The sequence below is a fragment of the Rutidosis leptorrhynchoides genome, chromosome 3, assembly GCF_046630445.1.
Source record: "Rutidosis leptorrhynchoides isolate AG116_Rl617_1_P2 chromosome 3, CSIRO_AGI_Rlap_v1, whole genome shotgun sequence".
Taxonomy (NCBI): domain Eukaryota; kingdom Viridiplantae; phylum Streptophyta; class Magnoliopsida; order Asterales; family Asteraceae; genus Rutidosis; species Rutidosis leptorrhynchoides.
The window spans coordinates 504,359,046-504,378,648 of NC_092335.1; the positions used below are offsets into that span (position 1 = coordinate 504,359,046).

At 35.1% G+C, this 19,603-nt stretch overlaps 1 protein-coding gene across 1 annotated transcript; it reads right to left on the bottom strand.

Moving 5' to 3' along the window:
• Positions 1–1,654: 1,654 nt before the first annotated feature.
• Positions 1,655–18,236, bottom strand: LOC139901822 (F-box/LRR-repeat protein At5g35995-like). Its single transcript, XM_071884495.1, has 2 exons — positions 17,635–18,236; positions 1,655–1,676 (listed from the first exon to the last, which is right to left on the bottom strand). The coding sequence occupies exons 1-2, from the start codon at positions 18,234–18,236 to the stop codon at positions 1,655–1,657; spliced, it is 624 nt and encodes a 207-aa protein (XP_071740596.1).
• Positions 18,237–19,603: the final 1,367 nt, after the last annotated feature.

Consider the following 19,603-nt stretch of genomic DNA (forward strand, 5'->3'; position numbering starts at 1 on the left):
CTTTAGATGATGTCAAAAAGGGGAAGAAAAGAAAGAGGTCAGACGATTCAGGTATTGCAAGTGTTGAGGGGGAGCAATCAAAGAGAGCTTAAATTGAGGGGGAGCATCAGGTTGAGGGGGAGAATATAACTGATAGATGTGTTGGTGATACTCAAATGGTTGGTGGTGTTGGTGATATTCAGGGGAGAATATAACTGATAGAGGTGTTGGTGATACTCAAATGGTTGGTGGTGTTGGTGATATTCAGGGGAGTTCTAGTGTTGTTGTGGTTGCTGCTACTCAAAGAGCAGATGGTAATTTAAGGGCTCAGATGAACAAGAAATTTAGATTCAGAAGATATGAAGGTGATGTTGTCAAGGTTGAGGTTGATAATTCTGAATTTGAAGGTGTAACTCTACTGCTAACAATGATACACTTACCAGATAGGAGGTTAAGAGTAAAAATAAATCAAATTGTTCGTTTGGGTTTTTGTGAGTGGAAAGGCATAGCTGTGTGTATCAAGGAGTATGCAGGAGATCAAGTTGTTGTGAAAGAAGTGTTGAAGAGAGTTTATATGCTGGTACATTTGGTGTTTGAAGAAGGGTTTATAAGTTTTAAGGATTATGAGGTGTTTTGTGGAATGTTTGATCTAGAGATGAAAGAAAGGAGAGCTAAGGGACATGTTGAAAGGTATGCTGTCCCTGAACATTTAGAGTTTGTGGATGAGAAGTATATTGAATACTTAGATGGCTTAATGATTAAGACCACTGGAAATCAAAGAATGTTAATTATGTGTGATCAGTTTGAACGGGCTAGCATTGATATGTTGATCAGTTTACTGTTCAGATGTAAAACACAGCAGACAACTCCTTTCAGGGTGCAGTTTTTAAAACACTTGCATAGCAAGCTGAGCATGTTGAAGAAAATTTCTCATATGAAGGGCAAGTGCAAGCTAATTGAAAGGGAGTATGCAAATATGTTTGTTTAGGAGTACAGGTTGTTTTGACATCATCAGATAGGGGGGATTGTTGGGAAAAATAGAAATAATAATCTGATGAGTCAAAAGTGTTTTGCAGATTTTAGAGTCTGAAGGTTTAGAGTCTGAAGTTGCAGACTCTGGAATTGCTGGAGTAAACGTTTGAAGATTTCTTGAAGCAAAAGCCATAGAATATTCTGGAGATATGCTTGTTATTTAAGAAGATTTGTTTTGAAGATTTGATTTTATCTCCAGAATTGACTTCCTAGTTAATAGCAAATTTGGTTTGTTTTTAAGTTTATCTTTTCCATATTTATAGCTAAGTAGTTTTGGAAACCAAATCTCTAGATTCGGTTTTTATCTGTATAAATAGGGACGTATGATTCATTTGAAAGATGTACTTTTTCACGATTAATATCATTTGTCTTCTATTCTATAATCGTGTTCTCTCATTCTCTGTATTATTAATTCTTATTTATTGTTTTAGTGAGAGTCTGGTGTTCATAGATCAAATACTGTGAACTAATAACTGGTATCAGAGCGGGAAAGGTGTAAATCCTATCTCGGTGATCTTTAAAAAGATCCATATTTTTCTTATCAGTACTATTACTACTCCAGATATGTCTGTAATTTAAAGGGATGGTGGTTCTAGCAAGTTTGAGGAAGATCTGAAAGCTGTTGAGAAAATGGATAAGGACTCTACTTGCAGTAAAGCTTCTGCCTATAAGGTACAAAACTTTGTGAATTATCTTGATAATGAAAAAGTGAGAATGTTTCAGTACTTGTTGTTTGACATTATGTGGTGTTTAGAAGATATTGATAGGTTAAGAACACAAATTTTTGATCTTAAAAATGTCATCAAAGACAAAGATGCTGAAATTAAAGACTTAAAAAAATGTGAGATTGAACTTGACACCTATAAAATGGCATACACAGAAGAAACTAAAAGATTAAATATTGAATTAGGAAGATCAATTAAAAGGTCAAAACATTATGAATCAATTTGTAAATCCTGGTGTGTATCTTCCAAAAAGAATTCTGATGCTATTGCCAAACAAATTCCAAATGATGTCAAAGCTATACTAGGTGAAAACTACATATTAAATAATAATGTGGAAGTTGATCCAAGTGTATTTAAACCTCACATTTTACCAAACACATTTGTAAAATTTGATGGTGACAAAAAGATTTTAACTAATGCTTTTGTAAGATCTTTAGATCCTGTTGAACCTTCTGACACTATAATACTTGAAAGCAGAAATCCACTAGAGTCTGAACTTTTGAAACCTTCATACTCTAATAGTTTAGTCTCTCAAAATAATAGTGTATGTTCTGACCTAGAGTCTGACACCCAAGAGTCAAGTTGCAAGAGCAATTCTGAATCATCCTCTGTCACTGACACTTGTCCAGATCCAAAAAGGTTAACTAAAAGAATGTCAAAGTCAAAACAAGCTAAGACTATTCAAAAACTCAAAAGGAAAATTTCAAAACTCAATGAAAAAATCAAGAGTCAAGAAAAACCTTCAGTTAAGAGAACATTTTGTTTTCCTAAGAAAATTGAGAAAGAATGGAAACCCAAAGTTTGTGAAAATAAAAGTGTCTTGAAATATGTTAAGGAAAAGTTGATCTGGATTGGGAACAAAGCTTTTGTCTGGAGAGTGAAGCGTACTCCAATTGAACCCACTAAAAAGTGGGTTCCCCTTAAAAACTAATCATTTTTCTTTGTTTGTGTCTTGTGTAGCAGGGTAGTATGTGGTATCTGGATAGGGACATTTCAGGAAACCCCAAAAACTCCGAAGCATATACGCCAATTTTTAGGACTGGCTGGTTACTACAGAAGGTTCATCCAAGATTTTTCCAAAATAGCAAAACCTTTGACTGCATTAACGCATAAAGGGAAGAAATTTGAATGGAAGGATGAGCAGGAGAAAGCGTTTCAATTATTGAAGAAAAAGTTAACTACGACACCTATATTGTCATTGCCTGAAGGGAATGATGATTTTGTGATATATTGTGACGCATCAAAGCAAGGCCGCAGCTGTGTATTAATGCAACGAACGAAGGTAATTGCTTATGCGTCCAGACAATTGAAGATTCACGAGCAAAATTATACGACTCACGATTTGGAATTGGGCGTTGTTGTTTTTGCATTAAAGACTTGGAGGCACTACTTATATGGGGTCAAAAGTATTATATATACCGACCACAAAAGTCTCCAACATATATTTAATCAGAAACAACTGAACATGAGACAGCGTAGGTGGATTGAACTGTTGAATGACTACGACTTTGGGATTCGTTACCACCCGGGGAAGGCAAATGTGGTAGCCGACGCCTTGAGCAGAAAGGTTAGAGAACCTATATGAGTAAAAGCTATGAACATAATTATTCATACTAACCTTACTACCCAAATAAAGGAGCAACAGGGAGTTTTAAAAGAGGGGAGTTTGAAGAATGAAATACCCAAAGGATCGGAGAAACATCTTAATATTCGGGAAGACGGAACCCAGTATAGGGCTAAAAGAATTTGGGTACCAAAGTTTGGAGATGTGAGAGAAATGGTACTTAAGGAAGCACATAAAACCAGATACTCAATACATCCCGGAGCGGCAAAGATGTACAAAGATCTCAAGAAGCACTTTTGGTGGCCGGGTATGAAAGCTGATATTGCTAGATATGTGGGAGAATGCATGACGTGTTCTAAGGTCAAAGCTGAACATCGGAAACCATCAGGTCTACTTCAATAACCTGAAATCCTGGAATGGAAATGGGAAAACATTACCATGGATTTTATTACTAAATTGCCAAGGACTGCAAGTGGTTATGATACTATTTGGGTAATAGTCGATCATCTCACCAAATCAGCACACTTTCTGCCAATGAGAGAAGATGATAAAATGGAGAAGTTAGAGTGATTATATTTGAAGGAAGTTGTCTCCAGACATGGAATACCAATATCTATTATCTCTAATAGGGATGGCAGATCGGTTTCAGGGTTTTGGCAGACATTACAGCAAGCATTGGGAATTCGTCTAGACATGAGTACTGCCTATCATCCACAAACTGATGGGCAGAGCGAAAGTGTAGTGACCCGAACTTTTCCATGTTTATATATATTAATTGAGATTGATATTTACATGATTAAATGTTTCCAACATGTTAAGCAATCAAACTTGTTAAGACTTGATTAATTGAAATATGTTTCATATAGACAATTGACCACCCAAGTTGACCGGTGATTCACGAACGTTAAAACTTGTAAAAACTATATGATGAAATATATATGGATATATATATAGTTAACATGATAATATGATAAGTAAACATATCATTAAGTATATTAACAATGAACTACATATGTAAAAACAAGACTACTAACTTAATGATTTTTAAACGAGACATATATGTAACGATTATCGTTGTAAAGACATTTAATGTATATATATCATATTAAGAGATATTCATACATGATAATATCATGATAATATAATAATTTAAAATCTCATTTGATATTATAAAGATTGGGTTAACAACATTTAACAAGATCGTTAACCTAAAGGTTTCAAAACAACACTTACATGTAACGACTAACGATGACTTAACGACTCAGTTAAAATGTATATACATGTAGTGTTTTAATATGTATTTATACACTTTTGAAAGACTTCAATATACTTATCAAAATACTTCTACTTAACAAAAATGCTTACAATTACATCCTCGTTCAGTTTCATCAACAATTCTACTCGTATGCACCCGTATTCGTACTCGTACAATACACAGCTTTTAGATGTATGTACTATTGGTATATACACTCCAATGATCAGCTCTTAACAGCCCATGTGAGTCACCTAACACATGTGGGAACCATCATTTGGTAACTAGCATGAAATATCTCATAAAATTACAAAAATATGAGTAATCATTCATGACTTATTTACATGAAAACAAAATTACATATCCTTTATATCTAATCCATACAACAACGACCAAAAACACCTACAAACACTTTAATTCTTCAATTTTCTTCATCTAATTGATCTCTCTCAAGTTCTATCTTCAAGTTCTAAGTGTTCTTCATATATTCTACAAGTTCTAGTTACATAAAATCAAGAATACTTTCAAGTTTGCTAGCTCACTTCCAATCTTGTAAGGTGATCATCCAACCTCAAGAAATCTTTGTTTCTTACAGTAGGTTATCATTCTAATACAAGGTAATAATCATATTCAAACTTTGGTTCAATTTCTATAACTATAACAATCTTATTTCAAGTGATGATCTTACTTGAACTTGTTTTCGTGTCATGATTCTGCTTCAAGAACTTCGAGCCATCCAAGGATCCGTTGAAGCTAGATCCATTTTTCTCTTTTCCAGTAGGTTTATCCAAGGAACTTAAGGTAGTAATGATGTTCATAACATCATTCGATTCATACATATAAAGCTATCTTATTCGAAGGTTTAAACTTGTAATCACTAGAACATAGTTTAGTTAATTCTAAACTTGTTCGCAAACAAAAGTTAATCCTTCTAACTTGACTTTTAAAATCAACTAAACACATGTTCTATATCTATATGATATGCTAACTTAATGATTTAAAACCTGGAGACACGAAAAACACCGTAAAACCGGATTTACGCCGTCGTAGTAACACCGCGGGCTGTTTTGGGTTAGTTAATTAAAAACTATGATAAACTTTGGTTTAAAATTTGTTATTCTGAGAAAATGATTTTTATTATGAACATGAAACTATATCCAAAAATTATAGTTAAACTCAAAGTGGAAGTATGTTTTCTAAAATGGTCATCTAGACGTCGTTCTTTCGACTGAAATGACTACCTTTACAAAAACGACTTGTAACTTATTTTTCCGACTATAAACCTATACTTTTTCTGTTTAGATTCATAAAATATAGTTCAATATGAAACCATAGCAATTTGATTCACTCAAAACGGATTTAAAATGAAGAAGTTATGGGTAAAACAAGATTGGATAATTTTTCTCATTTTAGCTACGTGAAAATTGGTAACAAATCTATTCCAACCATAACTTAATCAACTTGTATTGTATATTATGTAATCTTGAGATACCATAGACATGTATACAATGTTTCGACCTATCATGTCGACACATCTATATATATTTCGGAACAACCATAGACACTCTATATGTGAATGATGGAGTTAGCTATACAGGGTTGAGGTTGATTCCAAAATATATATAGTTTGAGTTGTGATCAATACTGATATACGTATACACTGGGTCGTGGATTGATTCAAGATAATATTTATCGATTTATTTCTGTACATCTAACTGTGGACAACTAGTTGTAGGTTACTAACGAGGACAGCTGACTTAATAAACTTAAAACATCAAAATATATTAAAAGTGTTGTAAATATATTTTGAACATACTTTGATATATATGTATATATTGTTATAGGTTCGTGAATCAACCAGTGGCCAAGTCTTACTTTCCGACGAAGTAAAAATCTGTGAAAGTGAGTTATAGTACCACTTTTAAAATCTAATATTTTTGGGATGAGAATACATGCAGGTTTTATAAATGATTTACAAAATAGACACAAGTACGTGAAACTACATTCTATGGTTGAATTATTGAAATCGAATATGCCCCTTTTTATTAAGTCTGGTAATCTAAGAATTAGGGAACAGACACCCTAATTGACGCGAATCCTAAAGATAGATCTATTGGGCCTAACAAACCCCATCCAAAGTACCGGATGCTTTAGTACTTCGAAATTTATATCATATCCGAAGGGTGTCCCGGAATGATGGGGATATTCTTATATATGCATCTTGTTAATGTCTGTTACCAGGTATTCACCATATGAATGATTTTTATCTCTATGTATGGGATGTGTATTGAAATATGAAATCTTGTGGTCTATTATTATGATTTGATATATATAGGTTAAACCTATAACTCACCAACATTTTTGTTGACGTTTTAAGCATGTTTATTCTCAGGTAATTATTAAGAGCTTCCGCTATCGCATACTTAAATAAGGACGAGATTTGGAGTCCATGCTTGTATGATATTGTGTAAAAACTGCATTCAAGAAACTTATTTTGTTGTAACATATTTGTATTGTAAACCATTATGTAATAGTCGTGTGTAAACAGGATATTTTAGATTATCATTATTTGATAATCTACGTAAAGATTTTTAAACCTTTATTGATGAAATAAAGGTTATGGTTTGTTTTAAAATGAATGCAGTCTTTGAAAAACGTCTCATATAGAGGTCAAAACCTCGCAACGAAATCAATTAATATGGAACGTTTTTAATCAATAAGAACGGGACATTTCAGTTGGTATCCTAGCGTTGGTCTTAGAGAACCAGAATTTTGCATTAGTGTGTCTTATCGAGTTTGTTAGGATGCATTAGTGAGTCTGGACTTCGACCGTGTTTACTTGAAAAATGATTGCTTAACAAATTTTGTTGGAAACTATATATTTTTAACATGTGAATATTATGTGATATATTAATCTCTTAACGCGTTTGATATTATGTGATAGATGTCTACCTCTAGAACAAGTCTCATTGACTCACCTAATAATAATGAAGAGTCAAATGTAAATTGGAATGATTCGTGGACTGATTCACAAGTTCCCGAAGAGGAACCGGAAGAAGAGTCGGAACCGGAAGAAGAATCGGAACCGGAAGAAGAATCGGAACCGGATGAAGAAATAGAACCGGTGGGGGAAATAATAAAATGGTTAAGTAAAAGAAAATCCTCAACCAACCGACCAAGGTTAATTATGGTCAATGGTGTTTCCGCCAAGGAAGCAAAATATTGGGAGGATTACCAATTCTCCGATGAATCGGATTCCGACGAGAATTCCGATGATGTTATAGAAATTACCCCAACTGAATTTAAAAAGGCAAAAGAAAATAATAAGGGAAAGGGCATGAAAATAGAGAAATCTAATTCCAACCCCGATGAACTTTATATGTATCGTCAACCCCCGAAGTCCTTAAGTTGTAACAATGACCCGGGAACCTCTAAACCATCAGGTTTTTCTAAACCAATGTGGATAACGACGGTTCGTATTAGGGGAACATCATATATCCCTAGAAACTTGGCAAAACGAACCAAAACCGAAGAAGAAGAAACAAGCGAGTCGGAATAAGATAGTTGTATTCGTGTGGTATAATATATGTAATATAGTTTGCTTATGCTTTATGATATATGTAAAAATTGCTTGTATTAATAAGTATTTTTTTTATGAATCTAACACTTGTCTATTTTACAGTATAAAAACACAAAATGGATAGACAACCCAATATTTTAAGAGACCTACCCGGAGACATGATTGATGAAATCTTGTCTAGAGTCGGTCAGAATTCTTCGGCACAACTATTTAAGGCGAGATTAGTTTGTAAGACATTCGAAGAAAGTTCCAAGAATGCCTTAGTTTATAAAAGGCTTTCGTTCGAAAGATGGGGGATATCACATTGGGAAATCCATAAGTTACGATGTGTTTACTTTGACGCATATATTTCGGGGAACCCAAATGCTATTTTACGCAATGGGTTAAGAAATTATTTTGACTCAATATATCCGAATATTGGACTTCGTGATTTAGAAAAAGCGGCTAACATGCAACATAAAGAAGCATGTTATGCTTACGGATTAGTAATGTTCGCTTCTCACCAAAGTGAGAACAAGAACATCGGGCTACAACTATTAAACAAAACGTTCCCACAAGTGACGGAGTCGGTAATTGGGGTAAGAAATGAGGTTTTTAGATTGTTACGGGACTGTTGGACATTACGTAACCCTCGTCCCTTTGACGACGTTACAACATGATGTCTTATCAACGGCCATAACGGTTATGTTCCACAAGACCAAGGATGGGAAGTAATCTTAGTAAAACCAGAATGCATGACTTGTTTCTGGACGTATGAATTACGTGTCTTTATTGCCTTTGCTGAATGACTTGTGTACTAGCTAGAATTATCTTCACAACCATCTTGTATCAAATTTATTGTGTGCTACATTTCATGCTATATGTAAAATAAGCGATATTGTAAGTTTGTAAAATATTGTGTAAAAGTTTGAACGCGAAATATTATTATAATCAGTTTTTCATATAGAATTGTAGTAGTTGAATTGTATATTAGCTACTAAGTATGAACTTAACGGGTAGGTACTACCCGAATTTAAACTTATAAAACGCTAATATGAAGAAAAAGCTTTTATAAATGAGTTCATATTATGCTACGAAATACTATTAACTACTCTTAATATTCTGTATGATTAACTTGTTCCATTTGACTATTTTGAAGGAAATGGCACCGACTACTCGACACACCGTGAATATGAATGAAGAGGAATTCCGTACTTTTCTAGCTTCAAACATAGCCGCAGTACAGGCTGCGCTACATACCAACAATAACCTTGGATCTAGCAGTACAGGAAATCGTGTAGGATGCACCTACAAAGAATTCACTGCCTGCAAACCTTTGGAATTTGATGGAACCGAAGGACCGATTGGATTGAAACGGTGGACTGAGAAGGTCGAATCGGTGTTTGCCATAAGTAAGTGTACTGAAGAGGACAAAGTGAAGTACGCTACGCATACCTTCACAGGTTCTGCGTTAACATGGTGGAATACCTATCTAGAGCAAGTGGGACAAGACGATGCGTACGCACTACCGTGGTCAGCATTCAAGCACTTGATGAACGAGAAATACCGTCCCAGAACCGAGGTCAATAAGCTCAAGACAGAACTTAGAGGGTTACGAACCCAAGGATTTGATATTACCACGTACGAAAGACGATTCACAGAATTGTGCCTATTGTGCCCGGGAGCATTCGAAGATGAGGAAGAGAAGATCGACGCGTTTGTGAAAGGATTACCGGAAAGAATCCAAGAAGATATAAGTTCACACGAGCCCGCCTCCATACAACAGGCATGTAGAATGGCTCACAAACTAGTGAACCAGATTGAAGAAAGAATTAAAGAACAGACTGCTGAAGAGGCCAATGTGAAGCAAGTCAAAAGAAAGTGGGAGGAAAACGGTGATAAGAATCACCAATACAACAACAACAGCAATTACACCAATAATCGCAACAATTATCCCAACAATCGCAACATCAATCGCAACTACAACAAACGGCCCAACAACAACAACAACAACAACAACAACAACAACAACAGCAACTACAACAATCATCCCAACAACAATAATAACCGCAACAACAACAACAATCAGAAGCAGCTATGCCAAAGGTGTGAAAAGTATCACTCGGGGTTCTGCACCAAATTTTGCAACAAGTGTAAAAGAAATGGTCATAGTGCGGCAAAGTGTGAGGTCTACGGACCAGGGGTTAATAGAACGAAAGGAACAAATGGTGTCGGAACGAGTAATGGTGGAGCAAGTAGTGTCGGAGCAAGTTATGCCAATGTAGTTTGTTATAAATGTGGAAAACCGGGCCACATTATTAGAAATTGCCCGAACCAGGAGAACACGAATGGACAAGGCCGCGGAAGAGTTTTCAATATTAATGCGACAGAGGCACAGGAAGACCCGGAGCTTGTTACGGGTACGTTTCTTATTGACAATAAATCTGCTTACGTTTTATTTGATTCAGGTGCGGATAGAAGCTATATGAGTAGAGATTTTTGTGCTAAATTAAGTTGTCCATTGACGCCTTTGGATAGTAAATTTTTACTCAAATTAGCAAATGGTAAATTAATTTCAGCAGATAATATATGTCGGAATCGAGAAATTAAACTGGTTAGCGAAACATTTAAGATTGATTTGATTCCAGTAGAGTTAGGGAGTTTTGATGTGATAATCGGTATGGACTGGTTGAAAGAAGTGAAAGCAGAGATCGTTTGTTACAAAAATGCAATTCGCATTATACGAGAAAAAGGAAAACCCTTAATGGTGTACGGAGAAAAGGGCACCACGAAGCTACATCTTATTAGTAATTTGAAGGCACAAAAACTAATAAGAAAAGGTTGCTATGCTGTTCTAGCACACGTCGAGAAAGTACAAACTGAAGAAAAGAGCATCAATGATGTTCCCATTGCAAAAGAATTTCCCGATGTATTTCCGAAAGAATTACCGGGATTACCCCCACATCGATCCGTTGAATTTCAAATAGATATTGTACCAGGAGCTGCACCAATAGCTCGTGCTCCTTACAGACTCGCACCCAGCGAGATGAAAGAACTGCAAAGCCAATTACAAGAACTTTTAGAGCGTGGTTTCATTCGACCAAGCACATCACCGTGGGGAGCTCCTATTTTGTTTGTCAAGAAGAAAGATGGTACATTCAGGTTGTGTATCGACTACCGAGAGTTGAAAAAACTTACCTACAAGAACCGCTACCCACTACCGAGAATCAACGACTTATTTGATCAACTACAAGGCTCGTCTGTTTATTCAAAGATTGACTTACGTTCCGGGTATCATCAAATGCGGGTGAAAGAAGATGATATTCCAAAGACTGCTTTCAGAACACGTTACGGTCATTATGAGTTTATGGTCATGCCGTTTGGTTTAACTAATGAACCAGCTGTGTTCATGGACCTTATGAACCGAGTGTGTGGACCATACCTTGACAAGTTTGTCATTGTTTTCATTGATGACATACTTATTTACTCAAAGAATGACCAAGAACACGGTGAACATTTGAGAAAGGTGTTAGAAGTATTGAAGAAGGAAGAATTGTACGCTAAGTTTTCAAAGTGTGCATTTTGGTTGGAAGAAGTTCAATTCCTCGGTCACATAGTGAACAAAGAAGGTATTAAGGTGGATCCGGCAAAGATAGAAACTGTTGAAAAGTGGGAAACCCCGAAAACTCCGAAACACATACGCCAATTTTTAGGACTAGCTGGTTACTACAGAAGGTTCATCCAAGACTTTTCCAGAATAGCAAAACCCTTGACTGCATTAACGCATCAAGGGAAGAAATTTGAATGGAATGATGAACAAGAGAAAGCGTTTCAGTTATTGAAGAAAAAGCTAACTACGGCACCTATATTGTCATTGCCTGAAGGGAATGATGTTTTTGTGATTTATTGTGACGCATCAAAGCAAGGTCTCGGTTGTGTATTAATGCAACGAACGAAGGTGATTGCTTATGCGTCTAGACAATTGAAGATTCACGAACAAAATTATACGACGCATGATTTGGAATTAGGCGCGGTTGTTTTTGCATTAAAGACTTGGAGGCACTACTTATATGGGGTCAAAAGTATTATATATACCGACCACAAAAGTCTTCAACACATATTTAATCAGAAACAACTGAATATGAGGTAGCGTAGGTGGATTGAATTATTGAATGATTACGACTTTGAGATTCGTTACCACCCGGGGAAGGCAAATGTGGTAGATGATGCCTTGAGCAGGAAGGACAGAGAACCCATTCGAGTAAAATCTATGAATATAATGATTCATAATAACCTTACTACTCAAATAAAGGAGGCGCAACAAGGAGTTTTAAAAGAGGGAAATTTAAAGGATGAAATACCCAAAGGATCGGAGAAGCATCTTAATATTTGGGAAGACGGAACCCGGTATAGGGCTGAAAGGATTTGGGTACCAAAATTTGGAGATATGAGAGAAATGGTACTTAGAGAAGCTCATAAAACCAGATACTCAATACATCCTGGAACGGGGAAGATGTACAAGGATCTCAAGAAACATTTTTGGTGGCCGGGTATGAAAGCCGATGTTGCTAAATACGTAGGAGAATGTTTGACGTGTTCTAAGGTCAAAGCTGAGCATCAGAAACCATCAGGTCTACTTCAACAACCCGAAATCCCAGAATGGAAATGGGAAAACATTACCATGGATTTCATCACTAAATTGCCAAGGACTGCAAGTGGTTTTGATACTATTTGGGTAATAGTTGATCGTCTCACCAAATCAGCACACTTCCTGCCAATAAGAGAAGATGACAAGATGGAGAAGTTAGCACGACTGTATTTGAAGGAAGTCGTCTCCAGACATGGAATACCAATCTCTATTATCTCTGATAGGGATGGCAGATTTATTTCAAGATTCTGGCAGACATTACAGCAAGCATTAGGAACTCGTCTAGACATGAGTACTGCCTATCATCCACAAACTGATGGGCAGAGTGAAATGACGATACAAACGCTTGAAGACATGCTACGAGCATGTGTTATTGATTTCGGAAACAGTTGGGATCGACATCTACCGTTAGCAGAATTTTCCTACAACAACAGCTACCATTCAAGCATTGAGATGGCGCCGTTTGAAGCACTTTATGGTAGAAAGTGCAGGTCTCCGATTTGTTGGAGTGAAGTGGGGGATAGACAGATTACGGGTCCGGAGATTATACAAGAAACTACCGAGAAGATCATCCAAATTCAACAACGGTTGAAAACCGCCCAAAGTCGACAAAAGAGCTATGCTGACATTAAAAGAAAAGATATAGAATTTAAAATTGGAGAGATGGTCATGCTTAAAGTTGCACCTTGGAAAGGCGTTGTTCGATTTGGTAAACGAGGGAAATTAAATCCAAGGTATATTGGACCATTCAAGATTATTGATCGTGTCGGACCAGTAGCTTACCGACTTGAGTTACCTCAACAACTCGCGGCTGTACATAACACTTTCCACGTCTCGAATTTGAAGAAATGTTTTGCTAAAGAAGATCTCACTATTCCGTTAGATGAAATCCAAATCAACGAAAAACTCCAATTCATCGAAGAACCCGTCGAAATAATGGATCGTGAGGTTAAAAGACTTAAGCAAAACAAGATACCAATTGTTAAAGTTTGATGGAATGCTCGTAGAGGACCCAAGTTCACCTGGGAGCGTGAAGATCAGATGAAGAAGAAATACCCGCATCTATTTCCAGAAGATTCGTCAACACCTTCAACAGCATAAAATTTCGGGACGAAATTTATTTAACGGGTAGGTACTGTAGTGACCCGAACTTTTCCATGTTTATATATATTAATTGAGATTGATATTTACATGATTAAATATTTCCAACATGTTAAGCAATCAAACTTGTTAAGACTTGATTAATTGAAATATGTTTCATATAGACAATTGACCACCCAAGTTGACCGGTGATTCACGAACGTTAAAACTTGTAAAAACTATATGCTGACATATATATGGATATATATATAGTTAACATGATACTATGATAAGTAAACATATCATTAAGTATATTAACAGTGAACTACATATGTAAAAACAAGACTACTAACTTAATGATTTTTAAACGAGACATATATGTAACGATTATCGTTGTAAAGACATTTAATGTATATATATCATATTAAGAGATATTCATACATGATAATATCATGATAATATAATAATTTAAAATCTCATTTGATATTATAAACATTGGGTTAACAACATTTAACAAGATCGTTAACCTAAAGGTTTCAAAACAACACTTACATGTAACGACTAACGATGACTTAACGACTCAGTTAAAATGTATATACATGTAGTGTTTTAATATGTATTTATACACTTTTGAAAGACTTCAATACACTTATCAAAATACTTCTACTTAACAAAAATGCTTACAATTACATCCTCGTTCAGTTTCATCAACAATTCTACTCGTATGCACCCGTATTCGTACTCGTACAATACACAGCTTTTAGATGTATGTACTATTGGTATATACACTCCAATGATCAGCTCTTAGCAGCTCATGTGAGTCACCTAACACATGTGGGAACCATCATTTGGCAACTATCATGAAATATCTCATAAAATTACAAAAATATGAGTAATCATTCATGACTTATTTACATGAAAACAAAATTACATATCCTTTATATCTAATCCATACACCAACGACCAAAAACACCTACAAACACTTTCATTCTTCAATTTTCTTCATCTAATTGATCTCTCTCAAGTTCTATCTTCAAGTTCTAAGTGTTCTTCATATATTCTACAAGTTCTAGTTACATAAAATCAAGAATACTTTCGAGTTTGCTAGCTCACTTCCAATCTTGTAAGGTGATCATCCAACCTCAAGAAATCTTTGTTTCTTACAGTAGGTTATCATTCTAATACAAGTTAATAATTATATTCAAACTTTGATTCAATTTCAATAACTATAACAATCTTATTTCAAGTGATGATCTTACTTGAACTTGTTTTCGTGTCATGATTCTGCTTCAAGAACTTCGAGCCATCCAAGGATCCATTGAAGCTAGATCCATTTTTCTATTTTTCAGTAGGTTTATCCAAGAAACTTAAGGTAGTAATGATGTTCATAAGATCATTCGATTCATACATATAAAGCTATCTTATTCGAAGGTTTAAACTTGTAATCACTAGAACATAGTTTAGTTAATTCTAAACTTGTTCGCAAACAAAAGTTAATCCTTCTAACTTTACTTTTAAAATCAACTAAATACATGTTCTATATCTATATGATATGCTAACTTAATGATTTAAAACCTGGAGACACGAAAAATACCGTAAAACCGGATTTACGCCGTCGTAGTAACACCGCGGGCTGTTTTGGGTTAGTTAATTAAAAACTATGATAAACTTTGGTTTAAAAGTTGTTATTCTGAGAAAATGATTTTTATTATGAACATGAAACTATATCCAAAAATTATAGTTAAACTCAAAGTGGAAGTATGTTTTCTAAAATGGTCATCTAGACGTCGTTCTTTCGACTGAAATGACTACCTTTACAAAAACGACTTGTAACTTATTTTCCGACTATAAACCTATACTTTTTCTGTTTAGATTCATAAAATAGAGTTCAATATGAAACCATAGAAATTTGATTCACTCAAAACGGATTTAAAATGAAGAAGTTATGGGTAAAACAAGATTGGATAATTTTTCACATTTTAGCTACGTGAAAATTGGTAACAAATCTATTCCAACCATAACTTAATCAACTTGTATTGTATATTATGTAATCTTGAGATACCATAGACACGTATACAATGTTTCGACCTATCATGTCGACACATCTATATATATTTCGGAACAACCATAGACACTCTATATGTGAATGATGGAGTTAGCTATACAGGGTTGAGGTTGATTCCAAAATATATATAGTTTGAGTTGTGATCAATACTGAGATACGTATACACTGGGTCATGGATTGATTCAAGATAATATTTATCGATTTATTTCTGTACATCTAACTGTGGACAACTAGTTGTAGGTTACTAACGAGGACAGCTGACTTAATAAACTTAAAACATCAAAATATATTAAAAGTGTTGTAAATATATTTTGAACATACTTTGATATATATGTATATATTGTTATAGGTTCGTGAATCAACCAGTGGCCAAGTCTTACTTCCCGACGAAGTAAAAATCTGTGAAAGTGAGTTATAGTCCCACTTTTAAAATCTAATATTTTTGGGATGAGAATACATGCAGGTTTTATAAATGATTTACAAAATAGACACAAGTACGTGAAACTACATTCTATGGTTGAATTATCGAAATCGAATATGCCCCTTTTTATTAAGTCTGGTAATCTAAGAATTAGGGAACAGACACCCTAATTGACGCGAATCCTAAAGATAGATCTATTGGGCCTAACAAACCTCATCCAAAGTATCGGATGCTTTAGTACTTCGAAATTTATATCATATCCGAAGCGTGTCCCGGAATGATGGGGATATTCTTATATATGCATCTTGTTAATGTCGGTTACCAGGTGTTCACCATATGAATGATTTTTATCTCTATGTATGGGATGTGTATTGAAATATGAAATCTTGTGGTCTATTATTATGATTTGATATATATAGGTTAAACCTATAACTCACCAACATTTTTGTTGACGTTTTAAGCATGTTTATTCTCAGGTAATTATTAAGAGCTTCCGCTGTCGCATACTTAAATAAGGACGAGATTTGGAGTCCATGCTTGTATGATATTGTGTAAAAACTGCATTCAAGAAACTTATTTTGTTGTAACATATTTGTATTGTAAACCATTATGTAATAGTCGTGTGTAAACAGGATATTTTAGATTATCATTATTTGATAATCTACATAAAGCTTTTTAAACCATTATTGATGAAATAAAGGTTATGGTTTGTTTTAAAATGAATGCAGTCTTTGAAAAACGTCTCATATAGAGGTCAAAACCTCGCAACGAAATCAATTAATATGGAACGTTTTTAATCAATAAGAACGGGACATTTCAGAAAGGACGATACAGACGCTTAAAGACATGCTACGAGCATGTGTTATTGATTTTGAAAATAGTTGGGATCGACATCTACCGTTAGCAGAATTTTCCTACAACAATGGTTACCATTCAAGTATTGAGATGGCGCCGTTTGAAGCACTTTATGGTAGAAAGTGCAGGTCTACGATTTGTTTGAGTGAAGTCGGAGATAGACAAATTACGGGTCCGAAGATAATCCAAGAAACTACAGGGAAAATCATCCAAATTCAACAACAGTTGAAAATCACTCAGAGTCGACAAAAGAGTTACGCGGACCTAAAAAGGAAAGATATAGAATTTGAAATTGGAGAGATGGTCATGCTTAAGGTATCACCTTGGAAAGGCGTTGTTCGATTTGGTAATCGAGAGAAATTAAATCCAAGGTATATTGGACCATTCAAGATTATTGATCGTGTCGGACCAGTAGCTTACCGACTTGAGTAACCTCAACAACTCGCGGCTGTACATAACACCTTCCAATGAATCTTCTAAAACAGGACACCCAGAAAGCAAAACCATTAGCGACTTTGTATCGAAAGATTCAATACATTGAAGATTCATTTCCTTCAAACAAGGAAAAGTTATCTTAATTTCAGGTTTAAGCCACACTCTGGAGCCTTCAAGAGTTAATTTAATTAGCGTATAAGTGCAAAATCTAAACATATTCTGGTAAAACGTATCATCAAAAGTATAAAACCTAAACTCAAGTTCTTCAGCATCACGAAGCCAAATATTAACACGATAATCATAGTAGGGGTAATCAGATTGAAGGAACAACTTTCGGATAGGCGTTCCACCACCAAGAGCTAGAGTTTGCTCGACTGAATCGATATATTTGTTGGCTTGTTCTTCAAACTCGGGCATAACAAGATGGAGATTAGGATGAAACGCATATAGGTGCTTCCACCAGTTTGATAAAAAGAGTGAACGAGTAGCATCAGCAGCAGGAAGCAGAGATAAGATACGTATAAGAAGGTCGTCAGGTAATTGGCTTATTATATCAGTTTCTATTCGTTGTTTCTTCGTTATGACATGGCAATTATTAGCAGCCGATGAATGTTTGGCCATTGAGATCTCTAGGGTTTGAGGTTTAGATGTGGATGTCTAAGTTTCGAAGATAAAGCAATTTATTTATATGTTTGGGTCTCTTGATTGGACCTCCTATCTATTAAGCCCAATACGGTAACTTTTATTTTCTTAAATACACTTCCGAGGCCTATCGCCTAACTAATGTTTACTAAACCCAATTATTTACGGAGTATTTATGTTTTTTTTAAAAACCTGATTAGATTGGTTTCCATATTTTATTTTTGTATACGGTATTGTTTGTTTTTGCAAGCTTAGTTTTAGTTGTTAGATTTTAGTTTTTAATTAGCTCGGCTTCTTCGTTTGTAAGTTCGAACGGGGTTTCATTATTGATGAACCTTCTTTTGTAATATAAAAGTTATTTCATTTTTCCGCCAAAAAAACCCATTTATTTATGGAGTATTCATTTTTTTAAAAGCCAACCCCAATTATTTATTTTATATTATTATTTCGAATTTCGTTAAGAGCACTCCATTTGAACATTTAAACCTAAAAAAATTTGTATCACTACTTTTAACATGCATATCACGTATTATCGATTCAATTTGGGAAGTGGATGTATTTTCGCCTTTTAATAATGTGTGACGTTTTGTTGTTTTTCTGAAAGTTGTGAAAATATACCTATTACATGTAACATAACGATAAACATGTTACTGTACTGGTTCTGAACCAGTTTCTATCGCTAATCATTATGACCCTAATGTGAGTACCGAATACTGCTGGATAGAATCAGTTTGGTATTGGTACAGTTTCGGCACTGGTACAATACAATAACCATGAATCGACTGGATTAAAGGTTGCTTATGCACGAATTATTCTTTGTGCTTGTTAATGAGAGACCTACTATAGAGTTCAAGATTGGTTGTGCCCTTCATAAAGAAGACCATCTTTCTCCATTTCATTTCATTATAGGTATGGAGGGGCTACATGTGATTATTCAGAATGCTATATATGCTAATTTATATGCGGAACTTCGAATCGAGAAGCCCAATCGCAGCTTGAATATCTCACGCTACTTTTATGCAGATGATGCTTGTGCGTTGGAAAATGGAATGATGAATAATGGTTATGCCAAATCGTTTAGAAAGGGAGTGTAACTAAAGGGTGCGTACAATGCGCAATTCACCCGGTATCAGGTCTTGCGCTTGGGGGGCTTGATTACCCGAGGTTTACCCTATATAGGGGAGCCAATGTGCTCGTTCATAGGGACTTTCCTCGCTAATCCAAGAATATTACTAAACGATGGTTTTTGCAATTTTGGGCTTCATATTATTGTTCACAAGTCGAATCCGTTGGGGGTTACAGTCAGTTGAGATGGAAATACTATCCGTTTTTAGTTAGAGACGTGG